Here is a 20,559-nt window from a genome sequence, read left to right on the forward strand (position 1 = left end):
ATATTCTGTCGGTATTGTCTATAAAAAATGTAGCACGTTTTATAAGACTACACTTCTTCTTTCTCACAAAACTTTTCCCTTCATGTGTCGCCACAGGAAATCAATCACTCTCCATCCAACCCTGACTTCTGAATCTGTCTCTCTCACATCAATTACCCTCATGTCCTCCTTCACTACATCCATAAACCTCCTCTTTGGATCGTTCCTGATCCTATCCATCCCGGTCACTCCCAATGAGAACCTTGGCATCCACATCTCTGCTACCTCCAGTTCTGCTTCCTGTCTTTTCCTCAGTGGTACTGTCTCTAGACCAAACGACATGGCTGGTCACACCACAGTTTTGTATACGTTTCCTTTTAGCGGAAATTATACTACTACACTATTATTCTAGATATTCTGGATTTCATGAGTGCAAGTTTGTCCATTCATTAACTGGCCATATTAATGGTTTCTTTTCTATATGTGACAGTGGTTAATATTATTGTAACAATTCCAAACAATTCAAGAATTTATAAACCCTCTTGAGAAAACCAACTTAACTTAATTTCCTGTCAAGTGACAAAAATAGGCGCATTTTTACATATTTATTTGACTCCTATATATTAAAAAGCTTTACAAAAAACCTTTTAAAAATGCTCTACATGGACACTGTTTACAATATGTACATATAAATACAAAGAAAGACAAGCATGGAGAAGCACTTCAAGCATGCAATGATGATGTATATTTTGTCACTTGACATTAATAGAGTAGGGTCACATGTCCACACAGCTTTTACAGCCTTGTTTTGTAGCCGTGCGGTGAATAATCAGATTATTTGGGAGTTGTCTAATCATAAACAAATAACCAGTAGGGTAAATCTTTACTTCAAGTGGAACATTACTCTTATGCAATGTCTTGTTTGTGTGTGTTTGGTTTGTGCGCTGGTTCATTTGATCCATGAAGAAGTTGTTTGTTGTGCAGACACCGGACATGATGGAATTGGGTTTTTGTTTTCTTCAGGTGAATTTCCAGAAAGAGCAAATATTTCTCCTGTAAAGACAAAATGATGTTTTGATAGTGTCACCAGGCTGAACGCGGGTCGAGTGATGAGCGCGAAGGTCTCACAACTAAGATTAAGATTAAGATTAAGATATGCCTTTATTCGTCCCTCAGTGGGGAAATTTGTATTGCACAGCAGCTAGAGTACAGAGTCAGTTAAGCAGTACAAAATACACAATATAGAAAAATAAACAATATAAACAATGTAGATAATATGAAACCAGATGAGATATATGACCAGTCTATACACTGAGATCTTGTTAGAGAGTTAATATGAGGCATTATGGAATACTTCACATAGAGCTTGGTATATTGCATATAGAGCCCTTAATATTGTACATGGAGGTTGATCAGATATTGCACAGTGAATGGGGTCTGGAGTAACTATACTGACTATAAAGCAAGTATTACACAGATGTACATAGTGGTGTAGAAGTCTATTGGGAGCGGTGCTGGTTGTACAGCCTGACAGCTGCAGGAAGAAAGGACCTGCGATATCGCTTGGGGTGAAGCAGTTGGGGTCCAACTAAAAGACCCAAGTTCAATTCCACCATCGGCCATCTCTGTGTGGAGTTTGCATGTTCTCCCCGTGCATGCGTGGGTTTTCTCCGGGTACTCCGGTTTCCTCCCACATTCCAAAAACATGCTAGGTTAATTGGTGACTCCAAATTGTCCATAGGTATGAATGTGAGTGTGAATGGTTGTTTGTCTATGTGTGCCCTGTGATTGGCTGGCCACCAGTCCAGGGTGTACCCCGCCTCTCGCCCGAAGACAGCTGGGATAGGCTCCAGCACCCCCGTGACCCTCGTGAGGATAAGCGGTAGAAAATGAACAAATGAATGAATGATAGTGTCACCAAATCATGACTGTGGAAAATGTATGACATTTAATAGAGTGCACATCCCTAAAAAAAACAGCTAGAAACCAGACCTAAATCCACATGGGATATCCATCCATCCATTTTTCTATGCCACTTATCCTCACTAGAGGTGCGGGGGTGCTGGAGCCTATTCCAGCTGTCTTGGGGCGAGAGGCAGGGCACACCCTGGACTGGCGGCCAGCCAATCACTGGGCACGTATAGACAAACAACCATTCACACTCACATTCATACCTATGGACAATTTGGAGTCGCTAATTAACCTAGCATGTTTTTGGAATGTGGGAGGAAACCGGAGTACCCGGAGAAAACCCACGCATACAAACGCAAGGTGGACACACTAACCACTCGACCACCATGCAGCGCTTTTGTAATTAATTATCACAATTACATTTTCAGGAGAAAAACCAAGTAGTGTATTTTTATAGCCATTTTAAGTTAGTTGACAAAAGTACATTTTGCAATGTGTACCTGCAGAATTTCGTCCCACACTCCAGGTGTTCTCTGCAACTGGCTCCCACTGGTTTCATGGAGTTCCAGCGCCACAGCAGAGAGCGCTTTGTTCTCTGGATCATACCGGTCCAGTCCTCAACTACAGGCAGCGAGTCCACCTGAGAGAAAACAAATACCAAAAATTGAAGTTATTTAAATGAAAGTCTCTCCCAGGCAGGTTATTAAAGTGTTATTAAAGTCACCTGCGTGCTGCATATCAGTGTCATCACCAGAGACAAAACAACAACGGTCCGCAGGAGAGTCGCCATGGCGTCAAGATGCAGCTAAATGCCCCGCTGGAGCGTGGCTTCTGTTTAAAAGGCTTTAATTGGGTTAAGGAGGAGCCACATTCACTTTCTATTGCACGCTGGTCAGGTTGAACTGAATGTGATCTCAAGATACAAGCCGCCCAGTGTACTTATCAGGTTTTACAGCAGGGGAACCCGATGTAGTCTTTAACCTGTGGATTAAGGACAACTCCACGTTGGAGGTATCCACATTGAAAGCAGAGATGTAGATCAGTAGCAAATGTGCAGGATGCTACCGTAATGAAATGAATATTTAAGCAATTTGGGGTTCTAATTTCGTGAGATATGTCGAATTAATCAATTTATTCAACAATTAATTTGCTTCATGCGTGTTCTTCTTTCTTTCTGAATGTATGTACACAGTGGAACCTTGGTTTGCAAACACTCCAGTTGCCGGTTAATGTGGAAAATAGAGCTGCGACAATTACTCGATTAATTGATCGATTACCCAATTAATCAACAACATTTTGGTAATCGATTGTTTTTTTTTTTATTTAAATATGTTACTATCCTCTGATTTCAGCCTCTCAAATGTGAGTATTTTTAAATTTAATCCAAAAATAATCGACTGATTAATCGATTATTAAAATAATCATTAGTTGCATTCTGTGGTTTACTGTACAGAATGCTTGCGCCTTGTCATGTTATCTATCCATGAGTCACTCAGGTCGCGTGGGTATGCTGGAGCCTATCCCACCTGTATTTTTTATTCGTTCAATTTACTGTATGTGAGTCTGTACAATGGTTGTATTTGTTAATGAGGGAATGTGTTCATAAGCAGGGTGGTATTTATTAATTCTTAGAAACTTGCTTTTTTTCTATTAGGAGCAGATCAGGACCTTAATACCTTTAATCTTTTGGAAATACTTAGAGGTCTGTGTTGTAACTAGAATCAAATGTGCAAGAAAACAAACAATTCCTGGCTTTATCTGGACTTGGACCTATGCTTTACAAGCTCTCGAAAAGTTGGTGATGATTACGTTTATGTGAATATGTTTGCATAATGTATGAAAGATGTGGAAATACTGTACGTATCCCAACGTCCTCGGGAACGCTTGGGAGTGGGCGTACCGAGAGGAAGGCCGTTTGGGTCAAAACCAGGAAATCCATGGAAACATTGCAGAAAGAGGTGCAGAATCTGGAAGCTCTAGAAAGCTTTCTGTGGGGGTTATTGTGTGTAGCTGCTCTATAGGTGTCCACAACTTAATACAAAGCATGAGCATAATACAGTAGGTCCTCTTTAAGCATTGATATGATGAAAACACAAGGCGCTAATGTGAGACAGTGAGTTTTATTACCTAAACCTTTATGCCAAATGACACGAAGGTGCAATTTTTGTTTATACAACAACAGGCACAGTGTTAATTTCACAAAGGTTAGCCGCTTGTAAACACATTTCTCTTTTCAATCTGAAACTGGATAAAAACTAGCAAAATGTCAGCCATCGTGTTGTTACTGTGGTATCGTTTCATGGCTCATTTAAAAAGATACTTTGAATAATGTGATAAAATGTTCCTAATAAGAACAGCTGTAAAGGGATCCGGCATTTGTAGTGGTTGTTAAAAGGGACAGGTAAAACTCCTTGAAAGGTTAGCATAGCATTTTATATACAGTGTTAGAATTAGGGGCTCAAACAACCAATCAACCAATCAAATTCCCTTTATGTCGTACTGTCTTAGTTCAGTCTTGCTAAACCATCAAAAAATACTTCACCAGAGCATAAACACTCAAAAAATATAACTTTAAAGGAACCGCAGCCTCCACCGACGTGCAGCAGTTAGACACATTTTAAAAAGCATATCTAAGTTTCAAGATTGCTGTGAGGTTATATATTCATTATTAGTAGGGTGACCGGATTTTTTTTTTTAAACAATAAAAACTTGTACTTGGAGATCCATTGGATACTTGAGTAGTGCAGGAAACACGGCGATGCTCCACACGTCACTTCCTGTTTGGGGTGCTATGACGCAAGTAGCGGCTGCCGTTCAGCAGCTGTACTCTGAAAAAAAAAATTATTATCATATGTTAGTCATGTGAACTATGCTATGCTATGTATGGCTCACCTTAGCTATCTGTACACAATGCAGTGCTATGGAATGTGCACAGAAATGTAATCCACTGGATCTTAATAGATGCATTCAATGAAGCAGATAATGTGGGACTATTTGTTGTCTTGCTGGAAATTACATAATAATGATCGGAAGTTTTCCTCAATACACTCACTGAAAATCTAAAGTATTTTCAAGTCATCAAACAAAAGTCTGCTATGCTATATTCTATGCTACGCTATGGGAATGACTCACCTCAGGGATCTTTTGCCGACAAACGAGAAGCATGAAGACTGCGCCCAGCAGGATGGCGACACCGATCAGCATGAAGGGAATGTTTGTTACCACGTTCTGCTTAAAAACCACAGCAGCCAGCTCCTCCACGGATGCGTCATCGATAACGACGCTCTGAAGGCGATGAGAAGAGAGAAGCACAGGTATTGGCTTCGGAGTTACATGAATTAAGCTCATGACGCAGATGTCGAAGGTGTAGTAGAGTGAGACACACAAGGTGTGTGTGATTACCTCGTTCATGTAAACTATGGGAAAGATCACCTTGTTCACGTTCCCTGTTTGGCTAAAAAGAAACAATGAATAGATTCACAATTAGAGTGGACAAAAATGACAGAAATGGGAATTACTAAACTAGAACTTAATGGAACCTAAAAGGGAAAGGAAACGTTTGTGTTTATTTCTTCTTACATTTAATTAGTTTAATTATAAACTAATTAAACCAAAATTCTGTAAGAGACTCATTGCAAGCAAACGCTTGATTGCAGTTGTTGCTGCTCAGGGTGGCCCAACCAGTTATTAGGTTTAGGAAAACTTTTTCCACACATGGTCATGTAGGATTGGATTTTTTTTCATCCCTTATGTTTCATTCATTTAAGGCTGCATGGCGGAGTGGTTAGCGCGCAGACCTCACAGCTAGGAGACCCGGGTTCAATTCCACCGAGTTCTCCCGTGCATGCGTGGGTTTTCTCCGGGTACTCCGGTTTTCTCCCACAAAAACATTTATGTTAGGTTAATTGGCGACTCGGGGCGGCACGGTCGTCTAGTGGTTAGCGCGCAGACCTCACAGCTAGGAGACCAGGGTTCAATTCCACCCTCGGCCATCTCTGTGTGGAGTTTGCATGTTCTCCCCGTGCATGCGTGGGTTTTCTCCGGGTACTCCGGTTTCCTCCCACATTCCAAAAGCATGCTAGGTTAATTGGCGACACCAAATTGTCCATAGGTATGAATGTGAGTGTGAATGGTTGTTTGTCTATATGTGCCCTGTGATTGGCTGGTGACCAGTCCAGGGTGTACCCCGCCTCTCGCCCAAAGACAGCTGGGATAGGCTCCAGCACCCCCGCGACCCTCGTGAGGATAAGCGGTAGAAAATGAATGAATGTTTTATTTATAAACTGCATCTTGTGTTCAGTTGTGCTGTCATTGACTGATATGTAAATGTGTTTGATCATCTGAAGTGTGACAAACACTTTTTCACACCACAATATATATATCATATATATCCATACAGATAATTCCTATTATCATCATTAAATTCAAAGTAACGTCCGGTATTTTCTGCACATTATCAATCTGACTCAGAATTTTTATCTTCGTCTTCAACTCGGCAAAGAAAGTCTGTCAACATGGAACAAAGTCCATTTATAAAGATGATGGTGGCATTATTGGTTTACAGTCATGTTATTGGGTTCCTTTCCCGCACGTGGGTATCCACAAAGACACAAAATATGGCCATGCTTTACTTAACAAATACAGAAAAATAGGTTCTATGTGCCTTCCTTACTTGAATGTGGGGATTTTCTCTACATAGATGTTGATCTGGAGACGTTTGGCAGCTTGCAAGATGGTTCCAGTCAGCTGCAAAACAGGTTGCACTCGTCACATATAATATAAAATGTGCATTATGGTGCACAAAAGGTACTATTCATCTTATATGGGACTTAATAATACATGTGCACATATCTAAAATCAAAGTGCAACATGTTCCTACTCCATCGGTCCACTAGATCTTCCACTGAAAGACTAAAGCCATGTCCGAAGGAACCCGGGAGGTGTCATAAATGTTTTTGTTTTATTGCCCGTACGTGACATAATGTGCATGCCACTGGACAAAATGAAATCAAAACTCAAAACGTCACTCATGTTCTGTTGTGAAATAAGGTTTAAAACACGAGATAAGGTTCCCCATTTCTTATGACACAAACCAAAAAGATCAGGCTGGAGTTTTCCAAAAGCTAAGTTTTTAAGAGCAAGAACTTTGTACTATCTTTGTCACAGACAGAACAACACTACCATTTTTTGTCACTTTTCAGCATATCTACATGGGTTGGTTTAACTTAACTTGGTTACAAAATCGAAAATCTTTGGAAACCCCTGGACTGAAGGCTAAAATGACCCTACATGGTTTAAATGGTGAATGTGCAATCTTACGAACAAAACTTGTATCTGAGGTCAAAAGGCAACGTGAACACTACGACACTGTGTGCATCTGGCAACGTGAACCCTACGACACTGTGCGCATCTTGAGCTACTGTGCTTTCTAATTCGTCTTATCTGCAATAAAGTATTGTCTTAATATCCACAGGGTTATTTTATGCGATAAGAGCTGCCGGCTTATCCTCCTTGATTAGCACAGCTACTGCGTGAAGGTCATAGCATAACATTGCACATGTAGTTCGCCATCTCGTGGCTGCAATGAGTGAACAACCACTAATAGAACAAAAAGAATGTATGTCCAACCGGGTGGATGTCAACGACGGTCTGGTGATCCTCCTTGTTGGGCCTCATGCCAAACACGCTTCGCACAAATCTCTCGTCCCCCTGGTAGAAGTGCGGTGAGGACATGATAACAGGGGCACCTGAAGGCAGCATGAGATAATCACCATTAATACAAAAACAAGACATTTAAATGTGACATTTTCCCACCTTGTTTGCACACGCTCACATTGAGCACGCCCGAGCCCAGGCAGTTGTCCGAGGGGATGCAGAAGCCTGCGTTGACCGGGTTCACTGTCTTGTTGGCGAACACCTCGCTGGGGGGAGAGAAGCGGTACCCGGGGATGCCTTTCACTGTCACATCTTCCTCATACACAGCATAGAGAGACCTGAGAAAAAACAAATTGAATTATATTATTAATGAGATAAAGTTGTCCCTTGCTACATTGCAATTCCTGTTTTTCTCTTTGCATTCGGAAAGCATGGACCTCCGCCAAATACCTTAATTTCCCCCCATATTGTGATTCACACTGCATGGCATGCATGGTCCGACATGACATAGTAAAAAAAATAGTAAAAAAAAGTTCCTCCTATTCCATGTGGAAGTGGTATGTTTATGGCGTCTTACTATATCCATCTGCATGGCGCCGAGTGGTTAGCATGCAGGCCTAACAGCTAGAAGACCCGAGTTCAATTCCATCCTCGGCCATCTCTGTGTGGAGGTTGCATGTTCTCCCGGTGCATGCGTGGGTTTTCTCCGGGTACTCCGGTTTTCTTCCACATTCCAAAAACATTTACGTTAGGTTAATTGGCGACTCCAAATTGTCCATAGGTATGAATGTGAGTGTGAATGGTTGGATGTCTATATGTGCACTGTGATTGGCTGGCGACCAGTCCAGGGTGTACCCCGCCTCTCGCCCGAAGACAGCTGGGATAGGCTCCAGCACCCCCGCGATCTTTGTGAGGATAAGCGGTAGAAAATGAATGAACTTTTGATTCAATGTCTTACAGTCATGTGTCTGACGTATCAAACAGGTCATATGGTTTTCATCTCATCAACATATGAGGATATATGAACAAAAAATAACCTGCATAGGTCTGAGGAGAACATGTAGAGCTTTTCGTTCTTTGTGATGACAGGATGGAAGGATGCCCCGTTGGTTCCATTGATCATGTTGCAGTCATCAGTCGTCCACCAATTTAATGAGCTGCACACAGAACACAACAGGGAAAGAAAAATAATAGGACAGCAGAAAAAAAAATAGACTTACACGTTAGAAAATATACTTTTGACCCAAATATAGGAGTAGGTACTGTATTTCTCCCTGAAAATAGTCTAAAAATAAACGGATGGTTTTATACTCAAAGTTTACAGATGCATACATACAAACCAACAGGGAGCGGCAAACAACTCCTCCTCAAGCTAACCAGAGCTTTTCTTCCCGTCACTCACACACATGCACACAATATTAATATTTATTCTTAAATATTTGTTCAAAATGTATATAAAAAAGAAAAAAATGGCAGAATGGCAGGGCGGCATAAGAAATACAATTTAAAAAAAACGTACATTTTTTTAATTAAAAGATTTTACTTCACAAGCTTCATCGCAAACAATGCACCATTTTATTCAACAACTCATGCTGTGCTATCCCTGCTATGACGGCCCGACACCTCCTTCTCGTTATGTATGGATTATTTGTATATATTTCTATCGTGAAAGTGTGTGCCAAAAATCATCCCTGAGAATCCCGATATCAATTCTACATTTTCACTTTTTTTGTAGAAACGTGCAGCACTATGGCGAGAGAGAACGTGAAATTTGACACGAACAAGTAAACAAAGATAGTGACTTAACCAAACCTCATTTGTGTCAACTGGATGCTCATTGATTGGCAGCTGATTGGATTAATAAGACGTAGTGTTTACAAGAGCGCTTACCTTTGACCGTTCCATGTCTCCACTCGAGCAAAGTCTGTGTAGTTCTGCAGGCCGGTGGAGAAGACATACTGTCCGTCATCGGAAGCATTGCTCTGTAATCAAATCAAAAGGTCGCTTGAGTCGAATGACTCACACTAGATTAACCACTTGATTAATTTTGGAATGTGGTTTGCATGTTGCGTGTGTGTGTGTGTGTGTGTGTGTGTGTGCATGTGCTGACCTTTGAGAAGAGTCCAAACACAGGATCCACATCTGGTTGAAACACATGCAAAGCTTGGAGTAGCGCGTCTTGGTATCCCCACAGGAGCTCTCCCACGGTGTGAGTGGTGAACAAGCCCTCTTTCTTGTCCCTCATGTAACTGGAGATCAGATTGGCGAGGAAAGAATGATCCTTGAACCTCTTCATCACCGTCTGTCACAAGGAAGGAACAGAACAAATGATGCTGTTCTTTGTGCTCAAATGCAAAGTAGTCAAAGACTCACCATGGCAGGGATGTTAACGGTCCTGATGAGGTCACTCTCTGGACCTCGTGACATGTTCAGCTGGAATATGTACGTTTTAGTGTTGACGGCTGCTACTTTGGTGCCGTTGTCGTTAAAGCTTACTTCTTCCATAGGACGGTACTCCCTAAGTTAAAAAAAAAACAAACAAAAAAAACAAGTGGGTCTTAATGGAAATGACAATAACTTCCTCTTTACTGTGCAGCAGAAACATGTCATTTTTTTTTGCTCTTACACCTCAAATAGGGAATAAAATGAAAATTTCCACTCTAAAGATATTTCTTATTACTGAGTGACATGGTAGACTGACCACCAGGAAGCAGATATGGCATCTATAAAACTGAATGTTTTACAAGTAGATGTATGACCTACGGAAATACACTTTACCTGTAAGTGTACGGTCCAATCTCCACCACTGCAGGCCTGTCCCCATCCAAAACCTCCAGTGGATTGGTCAGATTGAAGAAATAAAACTGCATGTAGATGGGTGCCGGTGGATCCTCCCATGCATCAAACGCCACAGTGCCATTTTGCAACACTATTTCCTGTTTGAAATGGAGTCAAAGTGCATAAAAAAGTGCAATTACATGCAAAAAAAATCTTGCTGGTGGCCAAGCTTCAAGTGGTAGCAGGTTAGAGGTCGTATTTCACGCCAAAAAAGTAGGCCACTTGAAGATTAACAAAACATTAAACTAGCAGTTCTGTTACCAAGAAAATAACCGAAATTATCTGTGCAAAGCAAGACAGATTTTTATTTGTCACAGTGGCCATTCTTACAGTCCAGCCCCAAATGAGTTAATTTGGAGGCAATGTGGGTCAACTGCCTTGCCCAAAGACACAACAGCAATGACTGCGGGATTAAAACTCAAAACACTCCGTTGACTGTACAACCCAGAACAGCATTCAAACAACAAGCAACATAATTTGCCCATGAAATGTTTTAAACATAGTTAACATTAGCGAGTTGTCATATAAATATCTTACAGTCGGACAGAATGTGATCATGTCTACTTATGCTTACCCTTTCCGCCTCTGACTGCACTACATGTGGAAATACGTTCGACAACGCCAGTGAAATACCCACAATGAGAATAACAAAGGAAAGGAACCCGGATGCGTAAACAAAACAAGATTTTAACATGATGGAGGCTGCGGCTTCGTGACTGGAGGCGACAAGCGTGGCGAGAATGACACCAACGCCTCTGCCGTATGTTTGTTTTCATATACCCGGAAGTGAAGCACGATGACGTGCTAGCATTCACTTCCGGAATGTTCTTTTTAAAAATTTATTGAAAAAAAAAGACATTTCGAAATACGTATGGAAAACAAGAAATAAAACAAATGGCACAACCAACGCATTAACAAAATATATTTAATAAAATAAAAATACATTTAAATCTTGACTCGCTGTGGAGTCAAAGCCAAAAGTAACGAAACTCACCTTTCTTCTACCGCTACCGTCGACCATTTGTAAACCATATTTAAAGGTTACTACATTGACGTTTTCAACTTGTGAAAGTAAACGCTAAATACACTTTACAGTAATTATTTTACCGATACTTCAGAGGTTATAATTATTTTATGTGGTTCACATTCTGTGCAGTTAAAACTCTCTCCACTAGAGGTCGGTATCTATGAGTTACTTTTCCTGTCTTTGACAGTCAATGTTGTGGCCAATGATCCTACAAATATGACCTTTCTTCTCTCACAGTATTTCCCCCCCCCCAAAATGCAATACTTTTATTGGACAACTAATCACTAAATACAGACATGTTTGGTGTAATTACTTTTTTCTCCTTGCTCTGACTCACTACATACAGTATTTACACTCAAAACACAGTTCTATTTGTCTTTATGACTTTATGATTGTGTGACTGCCAGCAATCTGATGTTACCACATCAGATCAAACACATGGCAATCTTACTGTTGGGACACGTTGTGGCTTGCATTGATACCTTTTTCTACTGCAAAACAGTAAAAAACTATGAGATCAACATGTGCAAACAGTTTTTCTGCCTTGCAGCAACCAGCATTTTGACACATTACGGGACAGTAGGAAAGGCATGGGGATCATAAATTATAGCCAAATTTCAACAAAAGCCCCTTTTCCACTGCAGGAAAATAACCCGCCCCCCAAGAACCACAGACTTTACCTCGCAACTATATGCTTGTGGATCTGAAGAACTGGGCCTGAAATGAAATTCCTGGCCATCTTGTAGGAACCACATTTGGCCAACCTTTGTATGTTGTACTTTCCTGGAACCTTCATACTGGGTTTGCAATGCTGAACATGGATGGATGGATGTCTACTTTTGGCTATGCAAACGTAAAAAAACACAATGGACTACTGAAACCTTTTCCAGGAATGATTCTGGAAAAGGGACTATGGGGAAATTACTGTGATTGACTTTTTTTGGTGGTTAACTTCTTTTTACACTTGTGTAAATCATTAAGTTGTTTATACTGTATTTTTATATAGTTTACAAGCAAAAATGGACACTTTGTGGAGTGCTTTGGGGGCCAAAGCGTAACACATTTGGATGAAGATGGGATGGGTGGATTCATTTATTTTACACTATCGACTTTATTTTCCTTAAAATATTACATTGTTGTATTGTATATGACGGCATAGTACACAAGTAACTGATAAAATATATTTTTGCCAATAATATTTGTCTTGTGTTTTATTCTGATTATTGACAAATAAAGGCAAAAATCACAAAATCAGTCGCAAATGTTGAACATGAAATAATTTTTTTTTTGTGAACAGTATCCATATTAGTATCGGTATCGGCAATACTGTTGGCATGTCGTCGGATCGATAGCATAACATTCAGTATCACCCAACCAGAGAACTAGCAGCAGCCGTGACGTCACACTAGAATGGTGTGTGGTCGAGCGACAGAGAGAGAGAGAGAGAGAGAGAGAGAGAGAGAGAGAGAGAGAGAGAGAGAGAAAGAGAGAGAGAGTCCATCATGAACAGTACAAGTTTGTAATGTATGCTAGCAGAGTTGGGTCAGTGTGTCGTTCCCTCCACACTGTTTTCTCCTCCTTTCTGCATCCTCCCACTCGCAGCCCAGCAGAACAACGACTCGCTTTTCAAAGCACCACCCGGTTCGGTGGCTAATCCGCCTTTTTTTTCCTCCCCAAAAGAGGTTCCAGCCGTTCTGCGATTCACGTTAAAACGGAGGCAAGTAAGTAAGAACATTTGACAAGTAGAACATTCGAAAGGCGAGAGTTTTGCTGCAATCTGGTGTTCTGAGGCGTTCTGGATGCTGTGGGTACTTTACTGCTTGGCAGCACATTAACACGCACGGGAAACACTTCATTGACACTATGGGAGCTGGCACAATGCAAGAAGCCATTGTACAGCAACCTAACTAACTTACTAACTAACTTGCGAACTGTGTGCATCACAAATGGCATGTTTTTTTTACCCTCCATGTCTGCCGGTTATGTAAATATTCATGTATAAATGTATATGCACAATTTATATACAGTAATAATAGTAATAGTCAAACCTCAAAGCAAATTTTCCCATAGAAAATAATGTAAATCGAAATAGTCTGTTCCAGGTTCCACCTATTTTACCATTCTTAACATGCAAGCGTAAAAATAAGTTAGCAACTATATAATCAAACATGAAAATGATCTATGGTGTACTGACCATTAACTTTAATAACATTCTTAGAAAAACGTATCAAAGCACTTACCATTAAGTAACAGCATTTGCAGCTGTCATACAAGTAGAGCTGCAATAATTAATCAATGGTTAATCGATTACCCCTGCAATTGGCTGGCCACCAGTCCACCTGAAGTCAGCTGGGATAGGCTCCAGCTTACCACTGTGACCCTAATGAGGATAAGTGGCATAGAAAATGGATGGATAATCGATTACCCGATTAATGGACAACTATTTTGGTCAGCAATTAATTGTTTTTTCATTTAAATATGTAACTCCTAAGATCTGGGGCGACACGGCGGTCTAGTGGTTAGCGCGCAGACCTCACAGCTAGGAGACCAGGGTTCAATTCCACCCTCGGTCATCTCGGTGTGGAGTTTGCATGTTCTCCCCGTGCATGCGTGGGTTTTCTCCGGGTACTCCGGTTTCCTCCCATATTCCAAAAACACGCTAGGTTAATTGGCGACTCCAAATTGCCCATAGGTATGAATGTGAGTGTGAATGGTTGTTTGTCTAAGATCTATTATCTTTGCATTTTAGCCAAAACAAGATCAGCTTTGACTTTGGGAAACAGTGATGGGCTATTCGACAAAAAATTCAGGTTCAGAGGTTCCAAACAGTATGATAAATATATGATCTATACCTGCACCCCTGGATGGGAATCGCTGCTGTAGAAAACACAGTGAATGTTCCAGAGAACAGACAGCTACTGCTTTGCATGCTTGAAATACAAGCAGCTGCGGGAGAGCCTGCAAAAAAACATAATGAAGTAAGTAGCCTCGTTATAAGGCTGGAATGCTCACCGGAATTTTTTGGAGGTAAATCACGGCTGAGGTTAAGTTGGCCATGGAAAGAAAAAGGCCTTTGCTAGGAGGAACTAAGGCAGTCAGACATCCTCGAGGGTTCGGCGATGATTTAAAACATCGGCATCGGAAGCCATACAAAGCTGGAACCCATTTGCAGTGAGGTTTAAATTGGAATTGCCTGTGGTATGTCTTGTTTCAAACTAGCCTGTTCCTTGCAAGGGGGATGAGAAACAGAACAATACCTCACATTTGCCCGTGTTTACGCATAAAGAATGAAAAAATTAATATGGAACAATGTTGATATGCTTTGCTTCCACTGGGGGTGTTTAAACTTTTTGCATTGAGGGCAGCATGCTAAAGAATCAATGTCTGTGGGGGGATACAATGATATTTCTATGTTTTTAATTTGTATTTGTATTTAAATGTCTTTTACATTTTGTGCGAGAGCCACAAAGAGGTGATGATGCAACTCCACAATAGAAGAGATCATGTTTGATGCATCCACCCTCGGCCATCTCTGTGTGGAGTTTGCATGTTCTCCCCATGCATGCGTGGGTTTTCTCCGGGTACTCCGGTTTCCTCCCACATTCCAAAAACATGCTAGGTTAATTGGCGACTCCAAATTGTCCATAGGTATGAATGTGAAGTGAGTGTGAATTGTTGTTTGTCTATTTGTGCCCTGTGATTGGCTGGCGACCAGTCCAGGGTGTACCCCGCCTCTCTCCAAAAGACAGCTGGGATAGGCTCCAGCACCCCCGCGACCCTCGTGAGGAAAAAGCGGTAGAAAATGAATGAATGAATGAATGAATGAATGTTTGATGCATGCTAGATTAATTGGCGACTCCAAATTGTCCATAGGTATGAATGTGAGTGTGAATGGTTGTTTGTCTATATGTGGCCTGTGATTGGCTGGCAACCAGTCCAGGGTGTACCCCGCCTCTCGCCCGAAGACAGCTGGGATAGGCTCCAGCACCCCCCGCAACCCCCGTGAGGATAAGTGGTAGAAAATGAATGAATTAATTTAATTTTACTTATTTTCATAAAAAAATTTTTTTTTATTAGATTTATTTATTTTGAACTAGTTTTGTCTTTTGATTTCCGTTTCTTTCATCACCGCATATGTGATCTATTTGGAATTGTGTAATCACATAATCAAGTTCTGTCTGTAACGCTACTTTGTTTCAGTATCTTCGCCCCAATATATCCATTACCAAATGAACTGTAACTAAAAGTATGCTCTAGAAATTACTCTAGTGCTTCAACATTTGTGTTTTCCTCCCCCTTCTTCCAGCCGTGACTGAGTGAGAGACTACATGGACTAGACCGAACATGAAGAGCCTTAAAGCCAAGTTCAGGAAAACTGATGTAAGTACTAAAACACATGCTGGTGACTAAGCAGTGAGTGTGTAGCGGGACTGTGTATGTCTTAAGCAGCTGTAGATGATTTGTAACACAGACTCTCCTTCCACAAATGATTGATATTTTGCAAAGAAAAACAAATAAACCCCAAAAGTTTTGAATCATAATATACACATAATCCATTTAGCCTCCCTTTTGCTGCATGATTTGTAAAGGGAAAACATATGGGAAAAGCTCGGTTTGGCATGGCATGGTTTGACAGCTTTAATTGTGGGTGCCATGAGAAGGGTAGCACCTCTAGAAAAATGAGGTCACGGTTGAGAGACAAGGTTGGCAAAGCCATGATTTATGGTGTAGAGCGGTGCACACAGAAACCACACTTTCTTTCGTTTATAGCGAGTCACTTATGAATATACCACAGCAAAGGCCACCATTGTGCAGCAGAAGTGCAGTCGCACACTTTTTTATTCTGCAGATGAATAATCAATCTTTTGGGGGAGGATGAACGTCCCTACCTGACACATTGTTACACAGAGAGGAAGTGAGGCGTCTCCACATGCATCTGACTCATCTGCTGTCACTGTGATGACAGCGGAGGCCAACTCCAGACAGGAAAAGTCTGGAAGTTCCTGGATTAATGAGGGCTTAAGAGGGAGTTTCAGTAGAGGATTGGAGTGAAGGATGTTAACAGTGTGTGATGGACCAAAAGTGATGAGATTCGGTTCAATACAAACGAGAAGAGTCATCTTAAGAGTACTTTTCCACGTTTACTTAGTCACGGCAAGGGTCATTCAAAGAACCCCATTATGAAACTTGACTTCAATGAGCACAAACCATGAGAAATGGCACTCGAACAGTTGCATTGCAAGGTTTTCACGACACCATATCACCTTTAGTTCCGCTCCTTAATGTAATATAATTGTATGTGATATACGACATCTATTATGTCACACAAGTCCAGTTCCGGTGTATATGTAGTAGTAGTCTATATATAAAGACTACAATAGTGCTTTTTAGAGTGGAGACACACACAGCTCATTAGCATTAAAGCTACAGACACGCCATACAACATATACCCAGCAGGGCTTAGTAATCTAAATTCCAGCATCTAGGCTAGAACACACTTCTAATACACCATTGTAGAACCACTGAGACGTACTTTTGGTGAAAAGTAAAGTTATATAATATGGGGCCCTTTAAGAGTAGAGACTGAAAATACTGAAAATAAATCACTGCTGTTTCCATAGTACAGCGATGTTCAGGACCATTTTTATGCCAGCCACGTGATTCATGGAAGTAGTTCATCTTAATCTTAATGTAACAATCACAAACAGGAAGTCATGGATCAGTCATTTAAATAAATTGGTAAATTGGGCCCTATACATGACAAATGCTCATGGTATTTGTTGTTTGAATGACGGAGATGTTGGCTGGGCATGCAGCCCAATGAAAGTAAATCATTGAAAATTCACCCTGTTACGTGGGGAGGAGAACAACGACGTCCATTGTTCAGAAAAAAATGTCGCGTTCAGGGTTGAGCTGCAAGCCTCTCATGGCTTGTCCACCCTCACCTTTTACCGGCTCCAAAATCTGTTATTACACTAAGTCAGTGTTTCACAACCATGCAAATACATTTTTTACCTCTCGTCCATGTAAACATGTAGGTGTTTGTCAGTGTGTGTGGACGGGAAAAACTGACCTTTTTGGTTTGTTTTATAAGAAATGTATGACATTATTTTATCTTTAGCTCATGCTAAGATGCACAGGCTATTATTGGCATCCACATTGTTTCCTGGGTTGCATGTGTGTGCTGATTTTAAAGATAATGTGCACATTATTGTATATTTCTTTTACAGATGCATTACAAAATGTGAGCAATGTGAGGTGTTATGTATGAGGTGTTTGGAAGCAAAGTCACAATGCCATCATATGTTACATGAGCGACGGTACAACGGCACCCCAACAGGGCACCCCAAATCTATCTGTGGCGGCCCCTGATTTATTTGTGGCGGACTGCCAAAAAAAAAGGAATATATGGGAAATAGTAAGAGTTGTACAATGTCTGATGTGGATGCTTTTTGACTGCATCGCTCGGTGTCCATCAGCTCCGGCGGCCAGTTGTAGGCGGCACTGAGAGAAGAAAAAAGACGAGCAGGGGATGTGAATGTTGCTTAGAAACACGAAGCCAAGCTACGTGCCTTCACTCCCACCTACAATTTAACACTTTGATTGTTGACCTTTTGTTTTTTTTGCGATGAAACGAAGCAATGTAAAGTATTTTTTTTTTTCATATTTAGCTTATCTGTCAGCATGCTTTGATTAAAACAAACGACCATCATTAAGTCATGGAGGAAAGAGCTTGTTTAATCCTCCGAGCCAAAAGCCATTCCATTGCCCCTCATAGTAACCATGAAGCAACCACAATAGAATTAAAATACCGCCTTGGTTCTATTTTAGGTTTTGTTTGTCAGTGACAGTGTACACAGGAATGTTCCACCCCCCCAAAGCCAGCCCTTTATTTAAAACAAACCCAATTTCCTCCTTTATAAAGATTTATTTCACTTAATTTGCCTCTTCTGTTATTTAAAGTCCCATATTGCTGTTATTTTTTCATTTTACAATGTCTGATAACTACACGCGGGTTCTGAGCGATTTATTTTATAACACAACTCATTCTCCACACATGTAACACAAAAAAACACTGTGACCGTCCTTCAAAATAAGAGCGTTGATGTTTGTGTTAACAAAATAAGGGTGTCATAAAAAACGTCTTCCATATGCACTTGGAACTGCGTCTATGAATACATCTTCATTAGGACACACATAACTGTTGGAATATCATTAAAAATACATTCAATTGTTTTTGTTTTCTGTTTTTGATTGGCTACTGAAATAACAGCATACAAAAATGAAGTCGGCCACGGTCTCGTATCCTTTGATTCCATGTACAATTAGCTATTATGCACACACACACACACATTCTCACAGTAATATTATGCAGCCTTGGTATTGTCTGCGTATTATGTAGTTGACAATGGATGCTTCACGCAGCCCTTAGTATTGTCACTACTTAAAACTGCTCACCCAGTTGCTAGACGATGAAGGATTAACCCCCCCCCCCACACACACACATAAGCATCCATGTACTTTGTATCTACAATGCAAGTGTAGACACACACACCCTCCCTTATCTAATTGATGCACAGATTACACCGTCTCCTCTCACTCTGCACAGCTGTTCCATGCCGCCGCTAAATTAATCCGGATGATCATCCAGCCCCCAAAAATAGATCATTTTTGGGGGCTGAAATTGTGCTCCACCATGAACGCCTATCATCTAATTTAAGCTGTGTAAATGTTGCAGGAATGGAGACCTTCCTTATCATATCAGGAGGCGTAATGGAATGTGTCTGCTGTGTTAAATAAAGCGGGGCTGCAGCCAAGGCACTCGGTCACATGCTGATCATCTGAAAACATTTCTAAAGAACGCTTTGTGCACCAGCTTTAACATATGATTTTGGGAAACATGGACGTTATAAATCAAATCTAAGTTAGGATCTAAGATTTAGACCCTAACTTTATGGCGCCTAAATCCTTCAGCTGGAGATGATTTCTTATTCAGCTGAATCACCTCTCTCTCGTAGGGTGTGTTTTATTTGGCCCTGTCTGACTTGATTTGGCCAGTTTGAGTTTATTCTGGCCACTGCAGCAAAAGGGTATTAATACTGGGAGTGACAGTAAAGCCTCAGGGAGAGATCTTTGTTAATCTGGGGGAGGATGGGTGGGTGTCTGTGTTGACAAATCTGAGCAAGAGACAGCAAAAAAAAAAAAAAAAGCCTCATTCAGACAAAAGCAAGCTGCCCCCCCCAATCAGAGTTATTAGTCACTAGATCAGTGGTCTCAAACTCGCGGCCCGTGGGCCAAATGCGTCCCGCAAGACGCTACTTTGAGGCGCCCACCTTGATACCAAAGTTTAATGTTGAAATGGCAGCTTAAAGCTGTGTGCACACCGGACACAATTAACATGATTTTGCCCCGCCCATACTGTTACCCTACCCTGTTACCCCGCCCTGTTTTGCTTTGGATTAGCAATGAAGCTAAAGGCTTATGATGCTGGGTACAAATAAATGCAGGAAATGATTTGGAATAAAACGGAAAATACACGTCAAGATAAAGCATCTCATCAAACATGTTGTTAAAGTTACGACGCTGCTCCCAGATGGAACTGAGTATGATGCTAACTTGCTAATTGGGTAAAATTATTAAGTTTCATTAATGTTCATGTTAAAGGTTAAATAACTGTTAATACTGTACATTTGAATCTGAAAAAAATAATTTCTCTACCAACTGTATGTGGTTTCTTACGTTTTTCTTATTTGCTGTTTTATTATTATTTTACTTATTTATTACTGATTGATTGATTTATTGTGTTTATTCTTAAAACCGGAACCAAAGTACTAAAAAAGTGTACGGTATAGCAGAAGCAAAAGCATTGAAGATAGTTTTTTCCCAGTTTTTAATAAATGCGTTTTGGGTTTTTTTTGAAAACCTGATGCGGCCCGGCTTCACCTAGAACCTAGCTCCGGTGGTCCCCAGGTAAATTGAGTTTGAGACCCCTGCACTAGATGATGCTAAATTTCTATTTAGAATGAAACACGGAAGCTGAAGCTGGACTGAAATGCTGTGGAAATATGCTTTCAGCATTCACACAATTATTGCTACTCAGCCTGAGTTTCTGCTGATCGTTACAGCGAGTTTGCTAATAATCGCCACTA

General features: G+C 40.8%; 3 protein-coding genes across 6 annotated transcripts in view; 1 reads left to right on the plus strand and 2 right to left on the minus strand.

Annotated features, from left to right (window-relative positions):
• Positions 1 to 602: 602 nt before the first annotated feature.
• Positions 603 to 2,880, minus strand: LOC131112741 (liver-expressed antimicrobial peptide 2). Its single transcript, XM_058064200.1, has 3 exons — positions 2,615 to 2,880; positions 2,391 to 2,530; positions 603 to 1,032 (listed from the first exon to the last, which is right to left on the minus strand). The coding sequence occupies exons 1-3, from the start codon at positions 2,678 to 2,680 to the stop codon at positions 999 to 1,001; spliced, it is 240 nt and encodes a 79-aa protein (XP_057920183.1). The 5' UTR covers positions 2,681 to 2,880; the 3' UTR covers positions 603 to 998.
• Positions 2,881 to 3,994: 1,114 nt separating this feature from the next.
• On the minus strand, positions 3,995 to 11,169 carry scarb2c (scavenger receptor class B, member 2c). The gene is made up of 12 exons (XM_058058248.1): positions 10,958 to 11,169; positions 10,324 to 10,481; positions 9,919 to 10,063; positions 9,656 to 9,847; positions 9,436 to 9,527; positions 8,583 to 8,702; positions 7,705 to 7,883; positions 7,519 to 7,637; positions 6,563 to 6,636; positions 5,293 to 5,344; positions 5,023 to 5,175; positions 3,995 to 4,718 (listed from the first exon to the last, which is right to left on the minus strand). Exons 1-12 carry the CDS (start codon positions 11,075 to 11,077, stop codon positions 4,680 to 4,682), a joined length of 1,443 nt encoding a protein of 480 aa, XP_057914231.1. The 5' UTR covers positions 11,078 to 11,169; the 3' UTR covers positions 3,995 to 4,679.
• A 1,749-nt stretch (positions 11,170 to 12,918) lies between these two features.
• rai14 (retinoic acid induced 14) overlaps positions 12,919 to 20,559 on the plus strand; it is a 28,155-nt gene continuing 20,514 nt past the window's right edge. For 3 of the 4 annotated variants that reach the window (XM_058059529.1, XM_058059502.1, XM_058059519.1), the window contains exons 1-2: positions 12,919 to 13,131; positions 15,717 to 15,790. In XM_058059529.1, coding sequence (XP_057915512.1) covers positions 15,755 to 15,790 — 36 coding nt within the window. In that variant the 5' untranslated portion in view covers positions 12,919 to 13,131; positions 15,717 to 15,754. The remainder of the gene's footprint in view (positions 13,132 to 15,716; positions 15,791 to 20,559) is intronic. The other variant, XM_058059510.1, reaches the window with a different exon arrangement.

Source organism: Doryrhamphus excisus, chromosome 2 (assembly GCF_030265055.1).
Source record: "Doryrhamphus excisus isolate RoL2022-K1 chromosome 2, RoL_Dexc_1.0, whole genome shotgun sequence".
NCBI classification, from domain to species: domain Eukaryota; kingdom Metazoa; phylum Chordata; class Actinopteri; order Syngnathiformes; family Syngnathidae; genus Doryrhamphus; species Doryrhamphus excisus.